The 26,459-nt window shown below is 42.2% G+C and overlaps 1 protein-coding gene across 3 annotated transcripts in view; it reads right to left on the reverse strand.

Moving 5' to 3' along the window:
- The window catches only part of TASOR2 (transcription activation suppressor family member 2), a 63,876-nt gene that overhangs the window by 14,561 nt on the left and 22,856 nt on the right, over positions 1 to 26,459 (reverse strand). For 2 of the 3 annotated variants that reach the window (XM_066592124.1, XM_066592123.1), the window contains exons 8-20: positions 24,730 to 24,802; positions 24,567 to 24,641; positions 21,534 to 22,280; positions 20,453 to 20,656; positions 18,731 to 19,577; positions 16,043 to 16,409; positions 14,398 to 14,664; positions 11,291 to 12,007; positions 9,884 to 10,168; positions 8,090 to 8,149; positions 7,179 to 7,499; positions 3,621 to 5,972; positions 1,658 to 1,783 (exon numbers count right to left, since the gene is read on the reverse strand). In XM_066592124.1, the coding sequence (XP_066448221.1) occupies positions 1,658 to 1,783; positions 3,621 to 5,972; positions 7,179 to 7,499; positions 8,090 to 8,149; positions 9,884 to 10,168; positions 11,291 to 12,007; positions 14,398 to 14,664; positions 16,043 to 16,409; positions 18,731 to 19,577; positions 20,453 to 20,656; positions 21,534 to 22,280; positions 24,567 to 24,641; positions 24,730 to 24,802 (6,441 nt within the window). The remainder of the gene's footprint in view (positions 1 to 1,657; positions 1,784 to 3,620; positions 5,973 to 7,178; positions 7,500 to 8,089; positions 8,150 to 9,883; positions 10,169 to 11,290; positions 12,008 to 14,397; positions 14,665 to 16,042; positions 16,410 to 18,730; positions 19,578 to 20,452; positions 20,657 to 21,533; positions 22,281 to 24,566; positions 24,642 to 24,729; positions 24,803 to 26,459) is intronic. The other variant, XM_066592125.1, reaches the window with a different exon arrangement.

The raw sequence follows: 26,459 nt of genomic DNA on the forward strand, positions 1-26,459 counted from the left end.
CGATACTTCCGCTGTAGCACATGGGATGATTGCTGGCTGTATTTATACCGATACATCAGTCCGTTTTGCACAATGCGATTATTACCTGAACAACAATCACTCCGTGTAAAAGGGCCTTTGGCAGTTGTCCACATCATGTTTGAAGTCTACGCTTGGCATGTGAGACAGGAAAAGCTCCCAGCATATACATAAATGTAACTATAGGGCATTATTCATGCAATGGAGGCAAGGAGGAGTGTCCCATTTACTTTTGCAGGGCCAGTATATATTTCAGTAAACCTTTTTTCTGGTGTTTTAGAACAGACTAGACTATTCCATAGCTGACAGACACAAAGAGAATAGAAAAAAAAGACCCCATGGTTTACTTGTTTTGTTTTAACCATGATCCTACAAGATAACATTTGCTTGGCATATAGGAGGACCTAAAAACTCACATATGCAAAGGAAGGATCCGTACAGGAAGTGACAGGGAACAGTTCTGTTAAGGACATTTTAGGCTGGGTTCACACAGGGCGGATTTGCCATAGAAAAGCCCTTGCGGAATTTCACTGCGGCCGCTAATCCCGGGATTAGCCAGCCATGTAGACGAGATTTGTCAAAAATCTCGTCCACATGGGATGGACAATCCATTGCGGCAAAGCTGGAGCTGCGGCACGGATTTCCCGGCCACAGCATGTTTATTTTTCTTCGCGTTGTGGCCACGCTTCTCTCTCTGGAGAAACCGGCTGGCCGCAATGGAAAAGCATGCGGCCAGCGGCTCCAAAACCTACGGCTAAGTGCTGCGGGTTTTAAAGCTGCGCTTTCCTGGCGGAAATCCCGGTGAGATTACCGCCGCGAATACGTCCCATGAGAACCCAGCCTTACACACACAACGATTATCGCTCAAAATTCATTCAAACGAGTGAAAGTGAACAATAATCGTTCAGTGTGAAAGCGCAACTATCGCTCACTTGTCGTTAGCTAACTTTCCTGTCAGCTTAAACTACCTTGTTAGCACTCGCAGGCTTCTCATGCTGTGTGACGACTCGCTGGCTTCTCACTCCCTGCAAAGCGCTTCCTACGGGAAGCGCCTAGCGGGGAGCGAGAAGCTGATGAGAAGCCAATGAGTGGCCGGCCTTTCAGTTCGAAAGCACTGCACAAATGCCAACAACCTTAGCTGTGATGTTACGCGCTCGTGCAGTTGCTTAAAACAGGGGTCCCCAACTCCAGTCCTCAGGGACCACCAACAGCTCATGTTTTCAGGATATCCTATGCAATACTGAGGAGATCCTGAAAACATGACCTGTTGGCGGTCCTTGAGGATTGGAGTTGGGGGAACAGTAGCTTAAAAGACTGTCGGCCCATGTAAAAGGACCCTCAGATCAGAGGCCCTCTGTAGGTTACAGGCCACTAAAATGGGCCAACCTACAGCGGGTGCAGCAGAGCTGCAGAATAGGTTATTTGTTAGCAAGCAGTAGGAGGTATGAAAGTACAGTTTCCATTGTCAAATGGAGGGACAAGAGACCCAAATATCTAATAGGCAGTACCCCAGGTAAGCAAAAATGTGAAAAGGCGCAGTCTAGCTTGAAATATGAAAATATATTTTTAAAAATACATTGTCCATCACAAACATAGATAACAGCATGAAAATAATATTCTATAAAACCTAAAAACTTACTTTGTGTATGGAAGAAAAGACATCCTCATTTTTTATGATGACTAAAAACTGCTGCGATTCAGGATGCTCACTATTCAAGAAGTCCTGCGGATCAGCGGGAATGTGGCCGTCCTTTACTAATAAGCTCTGTGGAAAAAACATTTCTTACATCACCTTGTGGACTTCTGTGCCCCCAAACTTGTTTTTGGGGAAAGGCGTGATTTAATCTGACAAAACCTCTAACAATACTTTCATCAATCAGCCATTACATCATAAGAGGTTGATGCACCAACAATACGGATTACCTATTAACAGGCTCAGCCAGTCCCAAAGACAGTGATAGAGCGATATATTGGGCATTGCTGACCACCGCTCAATTTACACAACGCACGCGCACACGCACACCCTTCCCCCCACTTTCATGATCAGTGGGGTCTGAGCAGGCAGAAACCCAGTGGTCATACACTTGTGGATCCTATGGATGTGTGATAAATGAGGTTGGCGGGCCAAAGCCTTTAAATTGTAATTGTATTTTCAAAAAACTTCTGGCATGTTAAAGGTTTGGATCGGTGGGAGCTCACTAGCTGACGTTTATGAGCCCATCTTGGCTCTTCGGCTGCTTTGTTCTAGTGATCGGCGGAGGTCTCAGCACCTAGTCCCTCACCAATAAACACTTTTGATATGTCCCCATGACATGTCAACAGTTTGTTATTTTTCAATCGCAATTAGCTGTGTATGAGGCTGCATAGTCACAGATCTGAAAGACTTCCCATGCTGACCTCCGCTCTTACAATGGGCACGTGAGCATCAGTACTAGACTATAGACCAATGAAAGAAGGCAGCCTGGTCCGACGAATCTTCTTTTTGTACATCATATGAATGGCCAGAGGTGTGAATGCATAGCGCTTATCCAGGGAAGAGATGGCCCTTGGATGCAATAAGGCAAGTCAGAATAGGCAGTATGATACTGTGGGCAATGTTGTAAGGGGAATTCTAGCATTCATGTGAATGTTATTTGGACACACACACCACCGAAACATTAGTGCAAACCGTCTACACTCCTTCTTGACCACAGTATACCATAATGTTTTCTAACTCCAGTCCTCACGGACCTCAGCAGGTCAGGTTTTCAGGATATCCCTTAGTAAGAACACTTGTGGCAAGGTCTGAGGCGCCGACAATAATTGCATCACCAGTGCAATACTAAGGAAGTCCAGAAAACATGACCCGTTGGAGGTCTCTGAGGACTGGAGTTGAGAAACACCGATCTACCGTAGTGCTTGGGGAAGATAAAGTTCAAGGTGTTAATTTGACTTCCAAATTTCCCCCAGATATCAGACAGATCGAGCATGTGTGAGATGTGCTGGGAAAAAAAAAATTTGTCTGAAGTCTGACCCACAAAGTCTTCAACCCACAACTTAAAAGTTTTGCCTAAAGCCAGCTCCATGGCCACAACATAACAAAAGCTAATACTCTCCTCTCCCTGCTCGTCCCCCACCAGAGGATGATTCTTCTTGGTGTCATCCTATAAATCCGCCGCTGCAACCAATGACAGAGCTCAACAATAATTGCTGAGCTTTGCCAATGGCTGTGGCAGCCTGTTTATGGGAAGGCACACGCTGACTGCAGCCAGCAAACATGACATCACCAGGAAGACCAACCCACCAACAGGGTACAAATGGGGAGAGGAGAACATGAGTCATTTGTTATGTTGTGGCCATGGTGAAAAGTTTTGTGTAAAAAACGCTTAACCCCCAAAAACCTCTTAAAAAAAGACCTGCTGCTAACCTCTTGTACCAGGCTCTACAGGACACCTTCAGAGGTCTTGTGGAGTCCAGGGCCTCCAGAGTTATCTTGGCAGCTTGAGAGAAACTTACACAATACTAGGTAGATGGTTTTAATGTTATAACTGATTGGTGTGTTACGCTATGCACATGTGATCTCAGTCTGTATACAACAACATATTAGACAGCATGATAATTACCTTAGCTGAGGAGATGAAATCAGCATCATCGTTCTCATATATGTAAAAAGAAATCTGTTGCTCAGAAACTCTTGCAACATTCTGTAACCTTGAGTGTAGGCTCATACACAGGTCTGATATCATGTTCTTAACAGAATGGGATTTAGAGGAGACCGGTACACTTGTTCTTCTTGCCTGCCAGCCAACCTCCTCTTCCAGCTGACTGGCTGGAGTTCTGTCTATGGCAGTGCTACCCAAGCCAATACTGCTCAACTTTAAGTGATTGGACTGCACACATTCGTTAAGAATGACGGAAATGTCAGTATCCGATTTGTCCAATGTATTTTCATACCGCAACCGACTGAAGTGAAAAGGAGAATATCTAGGAGTTCTAACATTTCTGATAGTCCTGGAATAGGTAACCGGTCTACTCCATAATTCATCCTCATAGTAGGGTGAACTATTGTAAGCGCTTGGGTACCGGTAGCCATGCCTTCTAAAATCTGTCCTGCGGTGTGGGCAGTGCATAGTGATAAGAAGAGGGTTTCTACATTTGGTTGTAGAATTTGAACAGCTGAGAATCCTTCTGGACTCAAACATTGTCTGGAAAGTAGACCCATGAATAACTTTATCTGTGGAGGACTTTCGTAAAGTCTCCTTCAACTTACAAGCGAAACGCACATTTTCCATGTCAAGAGTGTTCTGAGTAAGGTCATCCGATACCATTCTTCTATTAGAGAAGGCGTAGTCCAGGTCAGACCTAGAAGAACTCTCCTTGCTGATTGTTTGTACAGCTCTAACAGGGTCTTTCGTATTTTTAGTTACAACAACATTCTCATGGTGGTGGTCGAGATCTTGGAGACTCCTTGACAAATATTCATCCTGTTTATTATATACACCACTACTTGAATCAGGCGGCCTACTAAAGCACTGTTCTGCCTTATCGGTGATAGTTTGTTCCTGATCTAGGAATAAACTAGAAGACGTATGAATTTCTTCCTGCAAAGGTTCTTGGTGTGGCAGAGGTTCTTTAGATGAACGGATATACTCAATATCTTCGTCAGAAGTTTCAGACCAGCGATCATACTGCTCTTTACTTATACTCCCTGTATTTACTATGAAACAAATATCAGGTAGGTTTAGAGAAAGGTCCTGCTCAATGCCATCAGATACATCTTCAAGAGATGGGGATATTAGGCAGTTATCTTGAGAAGGCATCTCTCCTTCAAGGGTTTCTGGTTCAACAAAGTCTACAGTAGTAATGACAGATTCTTCTGCCAATAAATGGTCTACTGGAGGCTCTTCAGCTACAGCATCACAATTCTCCAAAGTGCTTTCACCTTCCTCTTGTGAAAGTGAAGTTTTTACCAAGTCTATAACTTCAATTTTCTTTCCTGTGAAGCCACCAGCGATGCAGTTTTCATCCCGAGACAGTGAATTTTCAGAACTAGAACTAACCATATGGCCAGGCGTGGAACCTAGGCATATTCGCTTTAATTTTGACAGGAATTCTTTCTTGTTACTTGAATTCCTGCTGCTGGGTGTTAAACTTGTCTTGGTTGGTGTTACCAATGAGCACAAATACATGGTGTCTGGTTGCTGTTTTTCTACAGGTTCAGAATCCATTTTACTGCCCTGTATCATTGACTGCGACCTGACAGAATTTGTTGTATTTGACGGCAGAGTTTCTTCATTGGACTTCTCTGGATTTCCCTCTAGGGAATCCTTGCTTAATCCTGAATTTACAGAATTATTTACAACAGCCTGACACGTCTGAGTTTCTACTTCTGCTAATAAAGCATCAATTTGCATTTCTTTGACTTCTGAACCAGGCAGGTGCTCTTCCTGCTTTTTGTTCTCCACAGAACTTTTGTTATTTTTTATCATTTCTCCTTGAAATGGTGCTTGAGGTTTAAGCAGGCAATTTTGGCTTTCAGCCGTTTCTTCCTCATGGACATGACCTTCATGCTTTTCGCTTAGGAAAGAAACCTCCGTTGAACATCTTTCACTGCTGCCTTCTAGATCCAGGTCTTCTAAAACAGAAGTTCCATCCAATTCAGAGGATTTGGCACCAGCCATTGTGTATTCACCTACTAAGCAGGCTTCGTCGTCAGAGTCTTCTGCAAGAGGTACTGCATCATCTGTAGCTGGTTTCCCTTGAATAGATGAAACCTCTCTTCTGGAGGCTTCAGGTAGACTTCCCGCCACACCGTCAGAATTCAGGTTCACATCATGGTTTGATGGTTCCGTCTCTTTTACTCCCTCATCTGTGGCTACTACATTGAGATGGTCAGCATCATCAGCGAGACCAGGTTGGGCCGAGTTCAGGGTGAGGAACGCTTTCTCTGGCACTTCATTCTCAGCTTCACCCGCCTTTTAAGAAATAAAATACAATTAAGAAAATCTATTTGCAATATATTTCAAGTAAGCAAAGAAAAATAAGCTTCTTTTAACATGACTGCTTGTCTTCCACCAGTATTTAAAAAAGTAAATTACGTGCACTGAAATTGAAACATTTTTCATAGCAGAATATGAAAGAAACTTGCGCTGCGATTGGCTGCCATGAGTATCAAAGATAGTTTTACTTTTAGACAGTTTCATAAATTTGCCCCAGGCGTTTTAGATCCCAAAATTATGCAGAAAGTATTTCAAGATAAAGCACTTAGTGGAGAATGGATCCATGTATTAGAGGCAGATTTTAGTGTAAACTGCACCAAAAGAGGTGACAAATCATCATGTGTCTCAAAACTGCATACAAATTTCACTCTCTGCTCTGCACCCACCCAAAGGGGGCATGGCTTACAGAGAGAGCCGGCTGCACACGGGCAGATTTGCATTGTGGAATCTGGAGCAGGCGGCCGCCTCCGGATTCTGCAGCAGACACCGCCCATAACATGCTATTAAAAAGCGTTTTTTTTTTCTGCACGCGAGCGGAAATAAATTGCGATTTTCCGCGCGGGGAGGAGCGGGACATTTTCTATTTTTGAGCAGATTCTGTGCGGACAGTTTCCATTGAAGTCAATGGAAGCAGTCTGGACCCGCAGCCCTTCCGCAACTGACAGGTACTTACAGATGCCAGTTGGGCACACGGACAGATTACGCTGCGGGCTCCTGTGCAGACAGCCTTAGACAGGTTTATTAATAGTAAATCCAGAAAATGGAGCACATTTTGACACAAATTTATGCTTGCATTTTCTGACCCTATGACAATCTCAAATGCGTAAAGCTTATTAAAGAGACATGCACCTGTCAATAAATTTGGCACAACTCACTGTCAATACCATTAGGCAGTCCAGGTTATTTGATGGGTTTTATCTCAAGCACACCTGATGCAACTAATGGAGCCCATGATTAGTAGCTTCGGGTGTGCTTTTTTTTTCTTTTTACAAACAGCTAAAATTTTGTAAATATTGGCAAAAAATAAATAAATTTTCAATGGGGATTGAATAATTTGGATTGCAACTTTAATAGATGTGTGAGCACAATTGTGCATGGACAGAAGCTGTCTAGGTAGGAAGAGCCAATTAATAAGAAAAAGGCCTTTACAACATTAGATAAAGATCTTTCTATAATACCTACCTTGCTTGCTTCTGAAACACGACCGGACTCTTGTCCATCTGTTTGCGGTACATTAAGATCCCTTTCAGGAAAGAGAGACTTGTCCCTATTTATCACAGGCATGGAATGTGCTACTGATGTACCAATTTCATAATCTCCACGACTGTGCTCTTCTTTTCCATCAGTTTTCTCAGACGAGTCTTTCGACGATTTATTGATGTTCTCCTGTTCACCAGATGCTTTACAATCAATGGTACAGCTCTTCGCTGCACTTTCCATGTCAGACGCATCATCAGAGCTCTGACTTAATTCGAGTTTGCTCATGAGGTCAGTAGAACGCATCTGGAATAATCAAAAGAATGAACATAACTAAAACAAAATAAATACCTACATAGACCATATAGGTGAAGGAGTCTCTAGCTACAGTCAAACAAAATAGAGGGTGTTGATGCACATTTCAACAATTAGTAACTTACCAACAAGAATCAAACAGAAAACATCAGTGTGACTAGTATAAACCAGTAGTAAAAATGCTGGTGCAGAGGCCTGTTGTAAAGGCCTGACCATAGCACAGGGTGACAGCGACTCAAGGGCAAAATCAAAAGAACATTGTTCCTGTTCTGGTGTGAGCAGCCAATCCTGACTTTAGAAATGAGTTAGAAACTAATATTACATTATAGTATGCCACGTGGTGGGAAGGGGTCACAGCTACATATGGCATGTATATTCACTTGTTGAAGACCACCACTACAAATAACTAGCCATACAACCGCCAAATCCTTCCCACAGATCTCTTCAGATGCCCAAGATTTATCATCCACATCACACAATCACGTCAGTTTACAACTGGCAATTTTTGCATATTATAGAGAAGAGTATGAAGTAAAGAGAAACAGAGTTGTGAGAAATTATTACATGGGAACTATTCTCACCTCATAAGAAGGTTCATTTTCTGACTCACAATTGGAGCTTGTAGTACACATATCCGGCCCCTTTAAGATCAGAAGTTTAAGTAAAGTTAAATTTATTAGTAAAATTAAAAAAAAACCAAAAAACTTTTCTTATTTACATACCAATTATATATACACATCCATATACATACAAACAATTAAATTACTGGGGGGACAGGAGTAATTCCCAAAAAAGGAGAGGCATAAGTAGAAAAGAAGTGACAAACATCATGCTTGCTATTGTCAGCAGTGTCAGAAGTACTATGAAATGTGCAACCAGCTCATCCATCTGTATCAAAACTGTTGTTACATCTGTTTATTGTGAGGAGATATTTTCGTATGGCTTGCTTGCCAGAGGACACTGGGTCACACTTTTAAGGCCCTTTTACACAGGACGAGTGTCAGGCTAACGATGCCCGACACTCGTCCCCATGTATACTCACTCCCGTGCTGATACACAGGAGAAAATATTGCTGGCCCGCTCACGGAGCAGCCAGCAGGGAGGTGGAGTGGCTGGAGAAGAGTTCTCTCCTCTTGCTCCACCGCCTATCTCCATTCACTGTAAGCAGCGGCTGTTCAGTACTGAGCGGCTGCTGTTTACGATGAACAGTCATTGTTCAGCTTAAAACATTCGTGTGTGTGTGTTAAACACTGGTCCATTAAAGCAACCCTCTATTTCGAGAAAATATTCTGAGGACAAGAGGGGTCAGGTGGTAGATTACCTGCAGTAGTTGTTCTCTGCAATCTCTCCAATCCACTAATTATTATAGGTCTTTTTTTTTTTTTAGACCCCCAAGATGGCCAACACAATCTTCAGACTACCTAATCCTCCGCAGTGCACTGGAAGTGTTTTGACTTTCGATTCACTATACCAATGCTCTGATTGGCCACAGCTGCACTGCTCATGTGATCAGCACTGGCCACTCAGAACAGTGCACAATACGTAGAAAATTGCTGTGGCCATCTTGGATGGCCAAAAATTGGGCCTGGAACCGACGGATCAGAAAGGTGAAGAGCAGAACAACTGCAGATTTAATAAGAGCTGCCCCCTCTTGTTCTAGGACAGAATTTTGTCTTAAAACTGGAGGGTCACTTTAAGTTCAATGTAAAATCCTATCAAGTTGACTCAGAGGTGGGTGATAACTAGTTCCATACTAGGGGGAATATTTCCTTCGAGTCGAGTCATGGTAATTAGGTAAAATATAGTATTACAAGGGATTTAATCTACTTTTCCAGAAAGGCACCCAGACCACTGTTGAACTTGTTCAGCGAGTCAACCAAGATAGCGAAGACTTTGACTCAAATCAGCTGGGGTTTACAGCACCCACAGCACACATCAGAACGTTGATCAGATTTTTACACATTTATGTAGCACCAACATATTCTGTAGCGATGTAGAGAGAATGCACTGCCCACTTGGAACTGCACTCCACCCTTCTGACTGTTGAATGCACCACAATACAGTGGATGGCTGCCAGAGAGCAGAACGTGACACTAAGCAATGGCCAGGATATTTACCAGAGTAAAAAACAGTAAAAAATATTTTTACTGGAAGACTGAAATTCTTCCTAATAACTAATGACTTCCCTGAGGGTACCTCTGTCATTACCAAATTCCCATGCCAACTCTCCTAGAGGAAACACAGGTTTTACACTGGAGAGCCTGGTAACGAGACTAAACACTAGGGACATATAGGTTGTTTGAATGTGAGGAAAACGCATCAGATGTTCATCTTTCCTTCAAAACATCACATAAATCATACGCTGTGGTACCTACCTCATTTAAGACCTTTTTAGCGGGGTTATGCACATCCTTTGATTGCACCAGCTTCCCCGATTCATCAGAGACATTTTCCGATGCTTTTTCCTGCCCATCTTCATTTCCAACAGAGTCTCTTTTACCTTCTTCAGTACAATTCCTATTATAATCCACACTCCAATTGGATTGCTTATTTTTTGATAAATCAGGATTGCTACTAGACTCCAGTCCCTCCACCGTCATTTCCTGGGGTCTTAGATTACTTTCATTAATCCCTGAAGAGTCTTGATCACGCTTAAGCACCTACGATAAGACATAAATGACACAATACTAGTCCTTCAAATGTTTACCATTTAAAACAATTATCAAAACCCTCGAAGTTTAAAAAAAAAAAAAAACTGCTTAGAATCATGTTAAAGAACTAAATTTACTGTCAGGACTCGAACGCAGGACCTCTAACATTCCAGTCAGCAGCTCTCTTCCCTGGGTTATCCAAGATTTGGATAGGGCCTTGCTGAAACCCAGTCTTGTTCTATGCTTCCTTGTTCTTGCTAAGTCTACCTTCTGTCTCCCTGTCCTGGCTCTGCCCTGCTACTAATTAGGACTTACTATAAAAGCCTGACCGTGCCTCAGATCCAGTGCGTGATTGTGATCCACCACCTTGATCAAGCTCCTCTTCCTCCTGTTCATCTGCAATTGTACCAACACCTCCTGCTGCTGCTGACCTCTGGCTTCCATTTGATTACGCTTCAGTCTCATCCCATTGTACTGCATACCAATACTTCCTGCTGATGACCACTGGCTTCCATTTGACTACACTTCCATCTCATCCCATTGTACTGTATACCGATACCTCCTGCTGCTGACCACTAGCTTCCATTTGACTACACTTCCATCTCATCCCATTGTACTGTATACCGATACCTCCTGTTGCTGACCACTAGCTTCCATTTGACTACACTTCCATCTCATCCCATTGTACTGCATACCGATACCTCCTGCTGCTGACCTCGGGCTTCTATTTGACTACACTTCAATCTCATCCCATTGTACTGCATACCGTGACTTCCAGGGGATGTTTGACAAACCAGATCTTTGATAAAATGTATTTGACTGCTCTCTAACAAATCATAGTATAAATATACAACTATACATAGTTTAAATATATAATAACCACTATTCCCCACTTTCAATAAAACCAGAAGTACTCTGCTAGCTGTCAGAGTATGATGGCTTTGGTGTACAGAAGTGCTGCCCAATCCCTAGGAAGGAGGATGGCATTCTCCAAGCTAGCCCAAGCTCCAAAGCTTGGTATCTGGAGGATTTCAGGTTTTCTTACCTTCTAAGTTAGGAGTACTACAGAATGTATAGAAAATAAAAAGGGAATCGTATTTATAGCTATTTTCGTGCTAAACCGACACTTACTTCTCCATTCAAAGGATCCATTGTGTTACAGCTCTTCATGCAATCCACAGTGGTCATATCATTATGATCCGAGAGATTGCCAACCTCCACCACACTACCACCATCAGTTATGGCCATCTGACCACCAGTGCCTTCTGTACTCTGGAGAGCAATATTAGGAGATTCCCCCGGTTTATTAGCAATAACTAGGTTGTCCTTTAATCCCAGCAGAAGAGAGGCTGGTTGTAGGTCCTGGCTGTCAGCAGTCTTGTGATGGCCAACACTTGGAGAAATCCCGACATCTCGATTACTCCCACTCCAAGGAGCGAGCTCATCTTCTTGTGCCAAATGTCCCGAGTTCTCATCCCGATCAGACGAGAGCTCCACGGATGCCGGATCCTCATCTGCAATGCCCTTATTTACGTCATCTGCAGTTGGGATCTCAGGACTGTGAATAGTTTTACTTTCCGCACACAAATATTCCCATTTCTTGTCGGCAATGTCTAAGTTGGAAGCAGTTTTGTGACCGTCCCCAGTAGTTGGTGGCAGTGTTACACGATGCAGATGTAAAATGTCACCGTGTGTTTGGCTTGTACTTCCAGCAGCTCCACACAATTTAACATTTTGCTCCTCTTCATTGACATTGGCGCTTCCTATTTTACGGTCCGTCTGTGAGCCATCTGACTTCTGCGCATCGCTTATGCTGGAGAAATCCTTGAAATATTTATGCTCCATTGCCTAGGAGTAACAAAACATACAGACACAATGGATTGGAATAAAGTTATAGGCAGCATTAATATATTCCAAGTAATCGGTACCAGGTACAATTAGTCATCTGCTGTCTTTAAAAGGTCGTTGAAAAGAAGTTAAATATTAAAAATTCAGTAAAAAATATTGTTTAAAAGGGTTACTAAACTATTTCCAAACTCTTTCCAAAATTCTGCCTTTTTCTTTAGCTATGATATGATATGTCAGCAGTGCTCATCTGAGCGTTGTGCCTGTTCGAAGTCTATGGCGTCCATACAGCACTCGCAGAAACATACTAACGGGCACAGCGCTAAGCAGAGTTCTTCTGCCCATTCGTTCTAGCAATCAGTGGGGGGGCTCAGAGGTTTGGGGGGGGGGGGGGGAAGTTAGCTACAATTTTTAATTTACAAGATAACCTTAAATATTTCAGTTAGGGTGCCATTACACGACATGGTTAATGCTCATGTAATAGTGCAACTTGTGGGTGCGAGTTCAGTCTGGCAATTGTCAGGAAAACATGAGCGCTCGTGGCAGCCACTAGCACTTGTGTACATAACAGCCTTAGTTTCACACAGGCGAGGGCGATATTGGGTGGTGATTAACGGCCCGATATCGCACTTGCCACCATGTGAAAGCCCCAGTAAAGCGAGGCACTTTCCTGTGAAAATAGCCTTGCATCATGACAGGGATTTCCTCCATCGCCGCCGCAGCAGAGGATCGCAGAGTTCTCCCATTGCTCTCAATGGAGCCGGCGCTGTCGCTGCCGACCCCCTTGACAACGATGAGCAATATCGCAGGAGGATAGAGCATTCTGCAATAGGTTCCCCGTATAGCATCACATCCTGTTGCCATGCAGGAAAAGTTTGCTCATGTGTATGACCCCATTCAAATAAATGGGGTTCCTACTTGTACATGAAACCGGCGTAAGTGTCAAACTAAGTAATCAGGCTCTATGCTGTAACAGGCAGTAATTAGAAAACAGTATCTGTCCCAATTTCGGACATGGGAGGGGGTAGTGCTACAGTAAAACATGCTCTACATATCATATTCTGGAAGTGCTTTCATGTATGAGAAAGCAACTTTAGAAAATGTGATTTCTGCATATAGGAGAGCACTTCTTGCAACAGACATTTAGGGCACCCTTCCCTGCATTGCTGCAAACTTCTAAACCTAACTTCCAACCTCACAAACTATTTTCTTTTTTTTAATACCTTTTTTAATTTCGTTCAATTAGCAAAATTAGCAAAAAAAAGGGAAAAAGTTTAATTTATAGTTAATTTTAGAATTACTAATTTTAAAAAAAAGTACAGGAAAGAGTTTATCATTTCATTTTGGACGTCTTGCTATACAACCTGTACGGTGCCAACTATGGACTTTTTCTTCAACACAGTATGTAAGGCCGAAATAGAAAGACAAATGTCCATCCAGTTCAGCCTATTACCCCTCAATGTGGAAGAGAAAAAAACCCCAATGAGATAGAAGCCAAATTTTCCCCATTTAAGGGGAAAAAAATTCCTTCCTGACTCACTTCAATCTGACAATTGGAATAGTCCCCGGATCAACAATTCTTTTATTTTTTTGATGATATTTTTATATTATATATGTTTTGTTTTTTTATTCATTTTTGTAACTTTTTTAGTTTTAACAGCTATATCCCCATGATGTCATATTAGACCTCTGGGAGACATTTCCTTTTTTTTTTTTTTTTCCCCACTGAAGCTGGAGCATCCATAGGAGCACAAGTTACAGGGGGAAATTTCCCTATAGTGCTACAATAGCCATGCCAGGGGTCACATGATCACCAGGTTCCATAAGAGAAAACAGCACGGCAGCTATATAGGCTTGAAAAGACAGAAGCGTAGAAACCCTGACTTGGTCGGCTGCAGGAGCTTTAAACCCATGCCATATATTTACGCTGGGCTTAAAATACAGGACCAAACGTTGTATATTTACGGTGCTTGGTCAGAAATGAGTTAATAGAAGGAAGTGAAGAATCATCTGAATCGTCGGTATGACAAGAATCACATATGAAGACTTAGTAATGAGCTGTGCCCAAGACCTGAAGAGATTGGGCTCAGTTTTTATAGGCCCTATATGCATAGCGATAAATGCGCATAACCCCTTCGCATGGGAGACCTAGATAAATGCGCAATTTAGATTTGATGGCACAGTTTGAGCATTACACAAGCCCACTCCTGCTTCCATCATAAAGCTGATGTTAGAGGGAACCTGTCACCACCGACCGACTACATCCTCCGGCTCCCGTAACTTAGTTTATGGAGATGTTTGGAGGGGACAGGTTTCCTTTAAACGAATGCGTGTTGTAATAACCCAAAAGGCTTGCAACGTCCTGACTTATGAGACACACATGGATCCTTTACCTTTTCAGAAGGAAAACCACCAATGTCCATGCAATTCTCTGATTTATCTGCAAGTTCAGTGTTAAAAAGGTCGGTATCACCGATGTAACACACAGTGGGAACATTGGTACCAAAGATTGTTGGCATTACATTTGCTGGTGTTTGGGCACCTCCGCTGGATGGTGCCAATTTGCACGTCATACTTGTTTGAAGACTAGCAATGTCACATGCACGCTCATTGCTCCTATACATTTGGAAGATCTCACTTGCCAATTTTATGTTATAATCCTGTAATGACATTATGCAGATTTTTTTGTGCAGTTGTCAGATCTTACTTAATCTTATTTAAGTGGATTATTCGATTACTTAAACCAAATTAATCTGATTATTGAACAAATACAAAACGATTTCACAATTATGTGAACTAGCAAAGCCTTATTTCATTCACTTATTACCGTGTGCGCCCGTTTACCTTGGCTCTTCCCCTCTACCGGTACATTGATTTTCCCTCTTTAGTGTTGTCAAGCCCTCCCCTACAAAAGACTTCCCAAGCAAGAGCCAGACTAACATGGCTTCTAGGAACTTGTGGAGAAGTGGATGTCAGCCCAGCTAAATGAAGCTACCTTTATACTAGGCTTTTGTAATTCGGTACAAAAAGGTTGACATTGACCAACTAATGAACAATTGTTTCCAATCTGATTGAACTAAGGAAATGTTTCTAGGCAAGCATGGAGATGGAGGCAACACCAACCAGAAAAGTTGTCCTATTGACAAAATGCTCCACGCTTTCGCTCCTTTCACAACTTTAATAAATTTTGAAACATTTGTCCTCAATTTGAAAATTATGATCATAAATGAAATTTTATTATATTTATGTACATTACTATGCATTTTCCCCTCTTAAATTCAATTTGCTGAAATCTCACAATTCTGGGGGTAGAAAAGGATAAGATAATTTATCAACTGTCTACATACAGAAGAGTGATTTAATGGATACAAGTCATTCGGTAACTATTAGAGATGAGCGAGCGTACTCGAAAAAGCACTACTCGCTCGAGTAATTTGCTTTATCCGAGTATCGCTGTGCTCGTCCCTGAAGATTCGGGTGCCGGCACGGAGGGGGAGCTGCAGGGGAGATCTTTCTCTCCCTCTCTCCCGCCTGCTCTCCCGCCCGCTCTCCCCTGCGACTCACCTGTCAGCCGCAGCGGCACCCGAATCTTCAGACCCGAGCACAGCGATACTCGGATAAAGCAAATTACTCGAGCGAGTAGTGCTTTTCCGAGTACGCTCGCTCATCTCTAGTAACTATACATTGTTACAACATTCCTTCAACCTATGTGACAGGTAAAAACCCGTAAGATCATTGCAAAGTAACATCTTTCTACAGCAACAGATTGAGAATGCTTTATCCTCGTTTTGAGCATAGTCTACTGTGCTCGGGAACAGTTTTCCCATTACCCCATCGAATATTAAAGAACACGGACATTTAAAAAAAAAAAAATTAAATAAATAAATACATTTATAATATATATAATAATTATCTGGATTTTCGATATTATGGGTGACTTCACTGTAACTGATCCAGTTTTAACGTGGTCAGCACATTAACATTTAATCTGCTCCAAGTCCCCTGTACAAAAATTTCAAGACTATAAAGTGCACTCACCTTTGTTGGAATACTAGAGGGAACTGTGAAATCTTGAAGACTCGTAGTGTCACTTTTCGTCAATTTACAAGATATGATTGATTTTGGTGGATTTACTTGGGACAGAGCTTCAGATTTTTTCCCCTTGGGCAGAATTACTGTGGTATCATCAGCAGACTGAACATGATCAGACTCTACAAGTTCATAAAATTCGAAGGGGTCAAGGACCGTGTTGATGGACACATATTTCGCAGGATTGCTATGCTCCACCACCTTCCGTGAACTAAAACTAATCTGCTTGTTAGTCTTGCTGTAGAACAGCGCTATCCACATGTGCAGGATGATTTTCACATCTTCTACTTTCTCTTTTAAATGGTAGTTCCATGGCCTAAAAATAAAGAAAAGCAAACCAAATAGATAAGCCAAATACACTTTTTCCACAAGATGAAGTCTGTGCATTTTAACCCTTTTCAATCCAGTGTCGGACCTCGTCCGACATTGAGATTTCCCTGCTTAGCTCCGCTATCGGGCAAGGTCCCACACGTTTTTAACACTATGCAGGACAGCTCTCCAATATTGGAGAGCTGTCCTGCATAGCGTTAGAAACATACACTATACACATTGTATGCAGTGATAGGATGCCTCTGGATGGCACTGTATTACAGGGATAGATATTAAAGAAATTAGAAATTAATAGAAGTACTTAAATGTATGTAAGATCAATATACACATATTTACAGGATTATTACGAATGATCTTTTTGATGTGAAACACTCATAACTTGCATTGGAAATTGGATTGGAAAAGGTTAAGTAAGTAGTCACACAAAGCCAGGTCATATTTACCAATGCATTTTAATTTTTTGATAGCCTACCCCATACATTGCATTTTAGTCATTGTCAGGTTATTTTTATCCCCAGATTTCATTGGGGAAACTGCAAAGTGTGTTTTCTATAAAAGCAAATCTAAGAACATTCCTTCAGAAGGCTGTGACTGCAGATTATGGCAAAACTGGATACATTAAAGCGACCTTTCAAACCTAAAATTTGACTATACACTGCAAATGTCCAACAACATACCTGAAGCCTTACTGGTCCAAGCTGCATCTGTTCCGTTGCACAAGGTGCCTGCCGCTGTATTAGACTTCCCTATGAAGAGTACTGGAGGAAAGTCTAAGACACGCCCACTCCACTGCCCTCAGATGGACTAGCTGCAGCCGAAACACCAATAATGAGACTGCAGGCTAAGGGACTGGGGAGGGTTGTCTTAGACTTTTATGTATCAGTCTACATAGGGAAGTCTGAGACAGCAGCGGTCACCTTGTGTAGAGTGGAACCAAGGACCGAATGAATGGAATCAGTATAGACATAGAAGAAACCAAATATGCAAAATATGGTCAAACTTCAGGTTTGGACTCAACGGTCACTTTAAAATGAACGCAAGCCATCAAAAATTCTCAACACAAATTTTAAAAAAGACAGTGTCTTCCTTCCGGTTGATCCTATCTTGTCTCATACTATTATTAAAATACAACAACAATTTATTAAGATTCTTTATGGGTCCCTCCAAAAAATACATAATAAGCGACTTTGCCACTCCTAGCCTATTGTCTGGCTGGAGCCCAACCCCAAATGCAGTAGGACACAAACATGTTAGGCCCCTCTCCTTTTCTTAGCCGCGCCCCTGAACTGACCACCAGCTAAAAATGAAACTGATCCACAGGAAGTATCCTGCGTTCACTGCAGGATTTCTACAAGACTGTTATTCAGCCTGCAGGATATTTAACATGCTTCTGAAACAAACTGTGCCACCAAATGGATTTTCTGTTTTATGTTATCATGCGTTTCATAAAGAAGAGATTCCGCACCATCTGCACGCGGGACCGGCTGTTACCGATAGCCAGCCTCCCGCTGCAACAGCAGGGATGCGTGAGGACAGCGCCCCCGCTGTTAACCACTTACATGCCGTGATCTATGTAGATCGCAGTATATAAAGGGTTCCCAGAGGAAGGGCAGACAGCTGCCATTGCTCATTTTCCCCTATTTGTATGGGGAAAAAAAAAAATTTGAAAATTTATTAAAAACCCCACATATGTGGTATCATCGTGTCTGTTATGACCTGCACTACAATTAGAGCACACCAATTATCCTGCGCAGCAAAAAAACGTAAAAACACAAGCCCTCACAGAGCTCAGTCCATGGAAAAATATTCTACAAAATAAGTTATGTGACTTTGAATGCAAAAATAATATATATATATTTTATTTTTTATTTTTTTATTTTTAAAAGGGGTTTTTAAAGTGGAAAAACCTACAAAAAAAACGGGCATGTTTTTGGTATCATAACCGTACTGACCCACAGAAAAAAAATGTATTGTGTCATTCATGCTGTATGAATGAGCTGTGAGAAAAAAAAAAAAAAAAAAACAATGGCAGAATTGATGTGTTTTCTCTCCCTGCTCTCGAAAAAAAAAATAAAATAAAGTTTTAAAATACATTATATGCACCCAAAAATGGTACAATAAAAACTATAGTTCGCCACACAAAAAACTGTCGACTGAAAAAAAAAGGTATGGGTCTTGAAAAGTGGAAATGAAAATTCCCCCAAAAATCATGCAGCCTTAAGCCCAAAACAGGCCATGTCCTTAAGGGGTTTAACGGTCTCTGATCGCCCAAAGTATCTGTATATGAATTAACCATTGCCTACTTACCCATGCAGTGCTCGGTTTATAGTTTTTTCTAACGGATCACTGGTAAATTTGCTGTCGAGATCAAAATTGTACTTTGGTTCCCAGTGAAAAGTAATTGCAAAGTTGTCCTGGAGCGTTGACACTGCCCTCGGTTTGTCATCCGTGGCCGGGCACACATTGTCACTAGTCAATAATACTGGGAGGTCAATTGTTGACGGCTCAAGCACTACATCAACCAGCGTAGTAGAGTCAGGGACAACTTGAATGGTTTGCTCACATGTTTCTCTTGCAGATTTGCCTGGAATATCCTCCATTGGAAGCTGTGAATAAGAATGCTCCAAGCTAATTTTACTTGTGGCATTAAACCGGGCTTTAGCCTTGGCAGCAGCGATGTGAGCTTTTGGGGACATGTGCTTTTCACTATTTTCCATACGTTTCCGAGGAGACACATTCAACCCATTTTTAGGCTTATCACTTTCCAATAAGTGTTCGGGCTCTGGGAGTCTACAATCCTTCAATGGATGCTCTACAGGGGCTTCCTCAACCAATGAGGCATTTGCACTTCTTATATAAGGAAGGTTTGTGGTACCAAATGAATTTAGGGCCAGGTCAGCCAGTAGATTTAGGGCATGTGATTCATACATGCTTATTCTTTTCTCCATCATGCTTTCTTCGGAAATATGCGGAGGAGAGGGTTTCTTGACATCTCTAAGGGTCTCACTGGGTTGGCCGATCTGCTCAACTGTAATATTCTTTATTTTCCCTTGATTCCTTCTACTGGCTCTCGGTGTTTTTCCGCTGTTTATTTCGTTAGTCCTTCTCATGCTATCAGGCTTGCTTGTAACTCCTGCTGATATCTTTTTCTTGCCTGTTTTAGAAAGAAAGTACATACATGAGACACAGTTTGCAATTTTATTGCCAATCGTTATGTAAGAAGTCCAACCCCCGGCTCAGTGCAGGATTCACTAAGTTATCCCAGACAGATATTTGTCCAGCCTTTGTTTGAACACTTCCATTGAAGGAGAACTCACCACCTCCCGTGGTAACCTGTTCCACTCATTGATCACTCTCACTGTCAGAAAGTTTTTTTCTAATATCCAATTTGTGTCTTGTACCTTTCTGGAGTAAGTTGGGGCAGAAAAGTGGCAAATGAGGTTTAACACTGATAAATGTAAGATTATGTACAAGGCCAGAGGAAACATGTGTCACCATTACACACTAAATGGAAACCACTGGGAAACACTGACAACAGAGAAGGACTTGGGAATTTTAGTTAACTGTAAGCTTAACTGGAGCAACTAGTGTCAGCAACTGGAGCAACTGCTGAGTGCAGGATATGATAGAGGGGCTCAGAGAGCTATACGTCTATAGGACCTGAGTAAATCTTTACAGGCCGATTGAGCTTCTCTCTCTCACACACACACAATATTATATATATATATATATATATATACATACATACATACATAATATACATATATATATATATATATATATACATACATACATACATACATACACACACACACATATATACACACACATACACATACATACATACATAATCACTAGGTGTGGACGGGGTAATCAGGACTCTCACCGACTCTCCTAGGAGTCCTATCGAGATTTACTCTGCTTTTTATTCAGAAATTCTGCTATAAAACTCTATAAATCACAGAGTTCAGTCTATCACATCTAGTTCTCAGATACTACAGCGGGCATCAGCTTTAAATATAGGTTTACCTGGATTGGATGCTTTACGTTTTGAAGGCTTGTCAGGAACAAGAGCGAGCTCTTCAGGAGGTACGATTTTTCTTCCTTTTCTCTTTATGGCTTTAGTGTTTTTAGTCAGACTTTTGTTCTCCTCATCAGCTTTGCTTGGAGATACCTTTTTACTTGCTTGGATTTTCTCATCGTGTATAATAGCAGCTGTCAAAACTTCTGCCCCTAGAAATTAAAGAGAAGTTGTATGGTTTATCAAATTTAAAAAAAAAAAAAAGCAATAAGGTTATTAAAAAAAAGGCATTTTTTATTTATGCTGCGATGACTTTTTGGAGCAAATGTTTCCTGGGTGTGCACATTTATATGTTGGGTACCCAGTGCTGTCGTTTTCCTTTCATAAAGATGGATTACAGTATATGTAGTGTACAGTACATACTGTGTTTCCCCGGAGAGAAGACTCTGTTTTATATTAATTTTTGCCCCAAAAGTGGCACAGGGTCTTATCATATTTATGTAGCAGACATTGTCCGTGTGCCTCCCGCTGGTCTCTGCAGGTGCGGCAGGCTTCCTTGCAGTTCTCAGCTTCCGACAGAAGATCACTTGCTGGTAACTGAGTTTGTAAACCCTGCCTACTGCAAGCAATTGCTCAGATTGGTTCTCGAGCGCCGCAACTCAGCCAATCAATGCAACGCTCAATAAACCAATCACATACATTCAAAAATCAATCAGAGCAATCGCTTGCTGGAGGCAGGATTTACAAACCGCGTTATCAGGAAGCTAACATCTGTCGGTGGCTCAAAACTGCAAGGAAGCCGGCCGAAACTGTGGAGACCAGCGGGAGGGATTCGGACAGTTCCTGCTAGGTGAGTATTGCTCCCCCCCCATGTAGTGTAGCTAGAGCTTATTTTCGGGGTAGGGCTTATATTTCAAGCCCTTCTCAGGACCTCGGTTCTCGAAATACGTGACTCCTCCCAAAGGTGGATCCCACATTCATCAGACATTTACAGCGTGTCCTGTAGATGAGAATACCCCTTTAAATGTACAACAAACTCGTATAAACCCAGGTTACAACTTTTCATCACATATCAGCCAGATTACTAACCTCTCGTTCTTCTTTGTGAATAAGGAGCAGCAGCAAGTTTTACAGTGGCTTCCTTTGGAGAATCAGTCTGTTTCTTTTCCTCAGAGTGAAGTCGCCTTCTTTTGTTTGAAGTCTGATTCTCACCGGTCTCAGCAGTGGTCAGTGCAGCTCGATGGCTAGATTTCCTTTTGCTTTTCCTTTCTCCCCGCTTTGCAGTTTTCCTTTTGGTGGCTTTTTTAGAATGTTCTTTTTTCTCCTCTGGAGCGGCACGTTTTCCTTGCACCCTGCCACTCTCAGCTTTTGATTCTACCGTCACCTTCAGCTTAGATGCCGATGGTTGATTGTCTCGTCTTTTTAAGTTTCCTATAGTTTTGCTAGAGAGGTCACTGTTGCTAGATAAAGAGGCATTTTCAGCTAAAATGTTGGACATTTTTAGTAGTGGGACGCTGAAATTTACAGGTGATGAAACATACAGTTGTAGGCAAGAAAAGGCCAACTGACTACATTTTGTAGGGAGGTCAACACCATGACTATAAAATACGGATACAGCTTCACTATGCTCAGGCTTGCTCTCTAACAAATTGCCTTTCTTACTTTGAAGATGTGCATATTTCCTAAAATACTGTTCTACCAATGGACCAGGGTAAAGGGCTTTGTCCTTTTGCAACTTGCTTGACTCTAAAATAGCAAAGTGAAGGCCAGGTAGAAGATTTGCTATGGTCGCTGGCAGTTCCTTTCTGACGAACTTGGCCTCCCATTCTTCTCTCTCTAAACAGAAAACATGGAAAACATCATAAGAACTGACTCCCGATTATTTATGTCCCTCTCCCCTGCATGTTAACCCTATTAGGCTTTACCAACCATTGATATGCATACATCATTGAGAAGTAGATTTGTGCCTGTAATCTGTGTTACTGGAATTTAAATATACATTATATCATTGATGAAAGACCGGGTACACAACTTACGAATTCTCGTTCCCAAATTTCCTATATCTACAAACTCTAAACAATACTTTTGCCCTCATTCTCTCCTATTCTGGACGGGAACCGCAGTAAAATGGAGCATGCTGTGATTTTTCATCAGCGAGCGGAAACTGCAATTGGTTTCTCAATAACATGCTATGGAGGGTTATTGCTGCGAAACCCGGAGGCGGACGCCCACTCTGAATTCCGCAGCAAACATCTGCCCATGTGCATGAGGCTTTATTGTGAGCAGGCTTACATCAAGCTAATCAGTTATGGAGAATGCTAATTAAAAAAATGAATAAAAAGTAAAGTCACTTCTTGGGGGGGGGGGGGAGGTGGAGCTGACCTAATACCCGCTATAATTGGATAAACAAGCAAAGAATAGGGTCTAGCAGAATATAATGTCTCCTCCCGCAAGAGTGAAGTAGCAGATGCGTACCATAACCGCACAGATTCTAGCATTAAGGCCTCATGTCCACGGGCAAAAGAAGAATTAAAATCCGCAGCGGATTTTAACTCTTCTCCTGCCAGCGGATCCGCACCCCATAGGGATGCATTGACCACCCGCAGGTAGATAAATACACGCGGATGGTCAATAAAAGGGATTTAAAAAAAAAATGGAGCATGAAAAAATCTGGACCATGCTCCATTTTCGTGCGGGTCTCCCGCGGGCTTCTATTGAAGCCTATGGAAGCCGTCCGGATCCGCGGGAGACCTAAAATAGGAATTTAAAAGAATTTACTCATCCGGAGAGGACCAGGAAGGTCTTCTCTTCCTCACGGCCGGATCTTTCTTGCTTCGGCTCGGCGGATGTGCCCAGCTCGGTGGTGACGTGCCGCCGGCGTGACGAGTTTATCCGCCGGCCGAAAAAGAAGATCCGGCCGTGAGGAAGAGAAGACCTTCCCGGTCCGCTCCGGATGGGTAAATTCTTTTAAATTCCTATTTTCAGCGCTCATGTCCGCGGGGCAGGAGGGACCCGCTGCAGATTCTCCATGTAGAATCCGTAGCGGGCCTGATTTTCCCCGTGGACATGAGGCCTAATGCAATTATTCCTCCTAAGGAGGAAGGTAATGAGGTGGTTGCTGCTTGCAAAAACTGCGCATATAAAGAAATTAACATTAATCACACCTTTTTCTCCTGAGGAAGGGAACTGAGGACCTGGCGCTCTTTACAGCAAGTAGTTGTGTCAGGTACAGCATAGCCTCCATGGTAGGTGTTATGAATTCGCTAGTACTTGCCCTAACCGTATACAGATGGGACATAGATACTAGATGCAGTACCTTACCCTCCCATGGGAAGGGAGGGAAAGGATGTGGCTGTCTGTCCTCATCACATTCTGGCGTGTCAGACATAGAGTCTAGTAGTACTGCACTTACCTTCCTGTTGAAGGGGTAAAAAGACTGCTGATGCTTGCTGCAACTGCGTAGTCGTAACAGCTACAGAGGAATGCACTAATGCAATTACCACCCCATGGGGAGGGAAATGGTGTGGCTGACACTTCCTATGATTGGTTGCCATGTCAGATACAAAGTCTAGCAGTATGCACCTACCCTCCTAACATGCCGAGTCTAGCAGTAGTACACCAACTCTTTCTGGAAAGGGTAACGATATTGGTGGTGCTTGCCATCGCTACATAGTCCTGAAAAATGACCCCGTTGATGGCGGGTCACAGATGAGTTAGGGCCCAACTGTGCCTCTATTTCTTCTCGAGACAGAGCAGACAACAGTGTGGTTATAGCCGCTCTGTTCTCCCTCCACAGCCAGAGAAACAAGTTCATCCAATGCCAACCCTGTATTCCCGATCTAAAAGGGGGTAGGGGTGACTGGGGAGAGAAAAATAAAAGCAAGACCTGTAGAGCAAAAGGCCTGCCTCCTACAGGACCAAGCTAACACTGATTTAGCTCTGCAGGAGGGGTATAGCTGGTAGGATGGGTGAATGCTTTCTTAGCTTAGTGCCCACCACCTAGTGGCAGTAGTTATACTCATGGTCTTGCGGTGTTCCCCAACACCACAAATAAGAAAGTGATTTGCTGGACTAATCAGGATATATACACTGTAGCAATGTATACCTATTCTGACATTTTACCTCTTTCATCGAAAACCTTTTTGTGAGGGAATAAGAAGGCGGCGTTAAGCTGAGCTGCGTTTCCTTCACGGATATCTGCAAGATAAATGGTTCTTTTAGTTTCTAAGGGAAAGAAAAAAAAAAAAGTAAATAGACAGAAAAATCTTCAGGTGATAAAGGTTACCTGTGTTGCTCCGAAGTACAGCGGAGTTCACCAAAATAAGGAAGCCTTGGTCATTTAATACTTTGATCAGTGCCTAAAAATAGAGAGATCACAATTCTAAACTGTACAATAACAGCACATGTCTACCAGGTTCTGTATGGTAAGAGTGCCAGGAGTCTAGATGCTTCCCAGACATCTTAATTCAATTGTGCTCCATTCAGAGAAGTGCTGCCACAAATATTTGCCAATTATGTGACGCTATTGTTATTTTTGAAACAATGGTTATATTATGTAAACAATCAAAATCAGAACTAGGTCAAACCAGGTCCTGTTCTAGGACTCCTTCCAAAAACCATTTACAAAAGACTTTTCACTTCATATTACATGTCAATTCTACATAGAGACCTGGTATTGGCGTTCTAGGCATGGACCAACATTATAGGGCTTGCTGCTGCACTACAGAGCCGCTTGCTGATTGGATTAGTGACAGATGCATTGTCAGGGAGAGATTCTGTAACATCTAATCATCATGCAATAATGGTCACACAATTAGATGCACAACTGTCCTATCTACGACCAATGTAGATATGGAGGTAGGAGGACATTTCATTTTAAAAACTTTCTTCTGATTGGCCTCATCTAAACCCAACGTGTCATATAATGGTTCATTTATACAGCGCTCTGAAATCGAACCTCCTGTAGGGTTATGGGAACAGGTAAATGAAACCCCCTTGAACTGTCACATGACGGAACGGTTTGCTTTCCAGCAGGCATTTTGCAGGATGAAAGAGCGCTGCACGTAGCACTGCTTCAGCCTATAATTAGGAAGAAATCATCAACAGAGGCTTTTAACAGCACCTCCAACACTGACATTATCAGGTCTCATTACATATATTCAGGGATGTGGCCGTGCAGAACAATGCAGCAAATGAGATGCAAGTAGCAACACAGGGTTAAAACTTTTCTCATTGCTTGCAGAACAGTTAAGAGGTTAATAGGTGTATTCTTTAGCACAAAGGGAGAATTAAACCTTGCCAACCGCAAAGCAACTTTCAGTTTCACTTTACGGAGAAACAGAAAGTAAAAGTCACCAACACTACTAATGTGCACTGGAAAGAAAAGGCGGTCATGTTTTGTTCTACACAGAATTAAGAATCTACCAGCAAAGAAGAAGATAAACATGGAATCTTGTTCTTAAGATCCCCTAGGTGAAGGTAAGAAAACCTCATTGTAAGCACCATGTAGATATTGCATGCTGACTGTACTTTGATGCAGCTATTAGCTCTCCCTGTAGGCAGTTTCTGTGGGAGGCACACGTAACAGCATCACAAAGACCATAACACGGACTTCAATTGGGAACACATAAAAGTAGATCTGGGGAGGTCAGAACAGAGGTCGCATGACCAAAACAGGTTGGGAGATTCAGACAGAAACAATTAACCAAGATAACACAAGCTCACATATATACTACAGGGTTAGCTACATAAAGAATTAAAAAAAAAATCTCTGCAGTGGCCCCTTAACTTTTCTTTGCTTATAGAAATGAAGATCAAATTAAAGCGGCCACCTGACATCAAAAAGTAATTCAAAAAACAAGAAACACAACATAGAATAGATTAACTATGTTGTCTGGTATTTTGTTACTTAACCTCTTAGTGACCAAGCCTGTTTGCGCCTTAATGACCAGGCCAAATTTTGGAAAGCTGACATGAGTCACTTTAACATAGATATGCAAAACCTCAACTGTGTTA

The sequence above is a fragment of the Eleutherodactylus coqui genome, chromosome 2 (assembly GCF_035609145.1).
Source record: "Eleutherodactylus coqui strain aEleCoq1 chromosome 2, aEleCoq1.hap1, whole genome shotgun sequence".
Taxonomy (NCBI): Eukaryota; Metazoa; Chordata; class Amphibia; order Anura; family Eleutherodactylidae; genus Eleutherodactylus; species Eleutherodactylus coqui.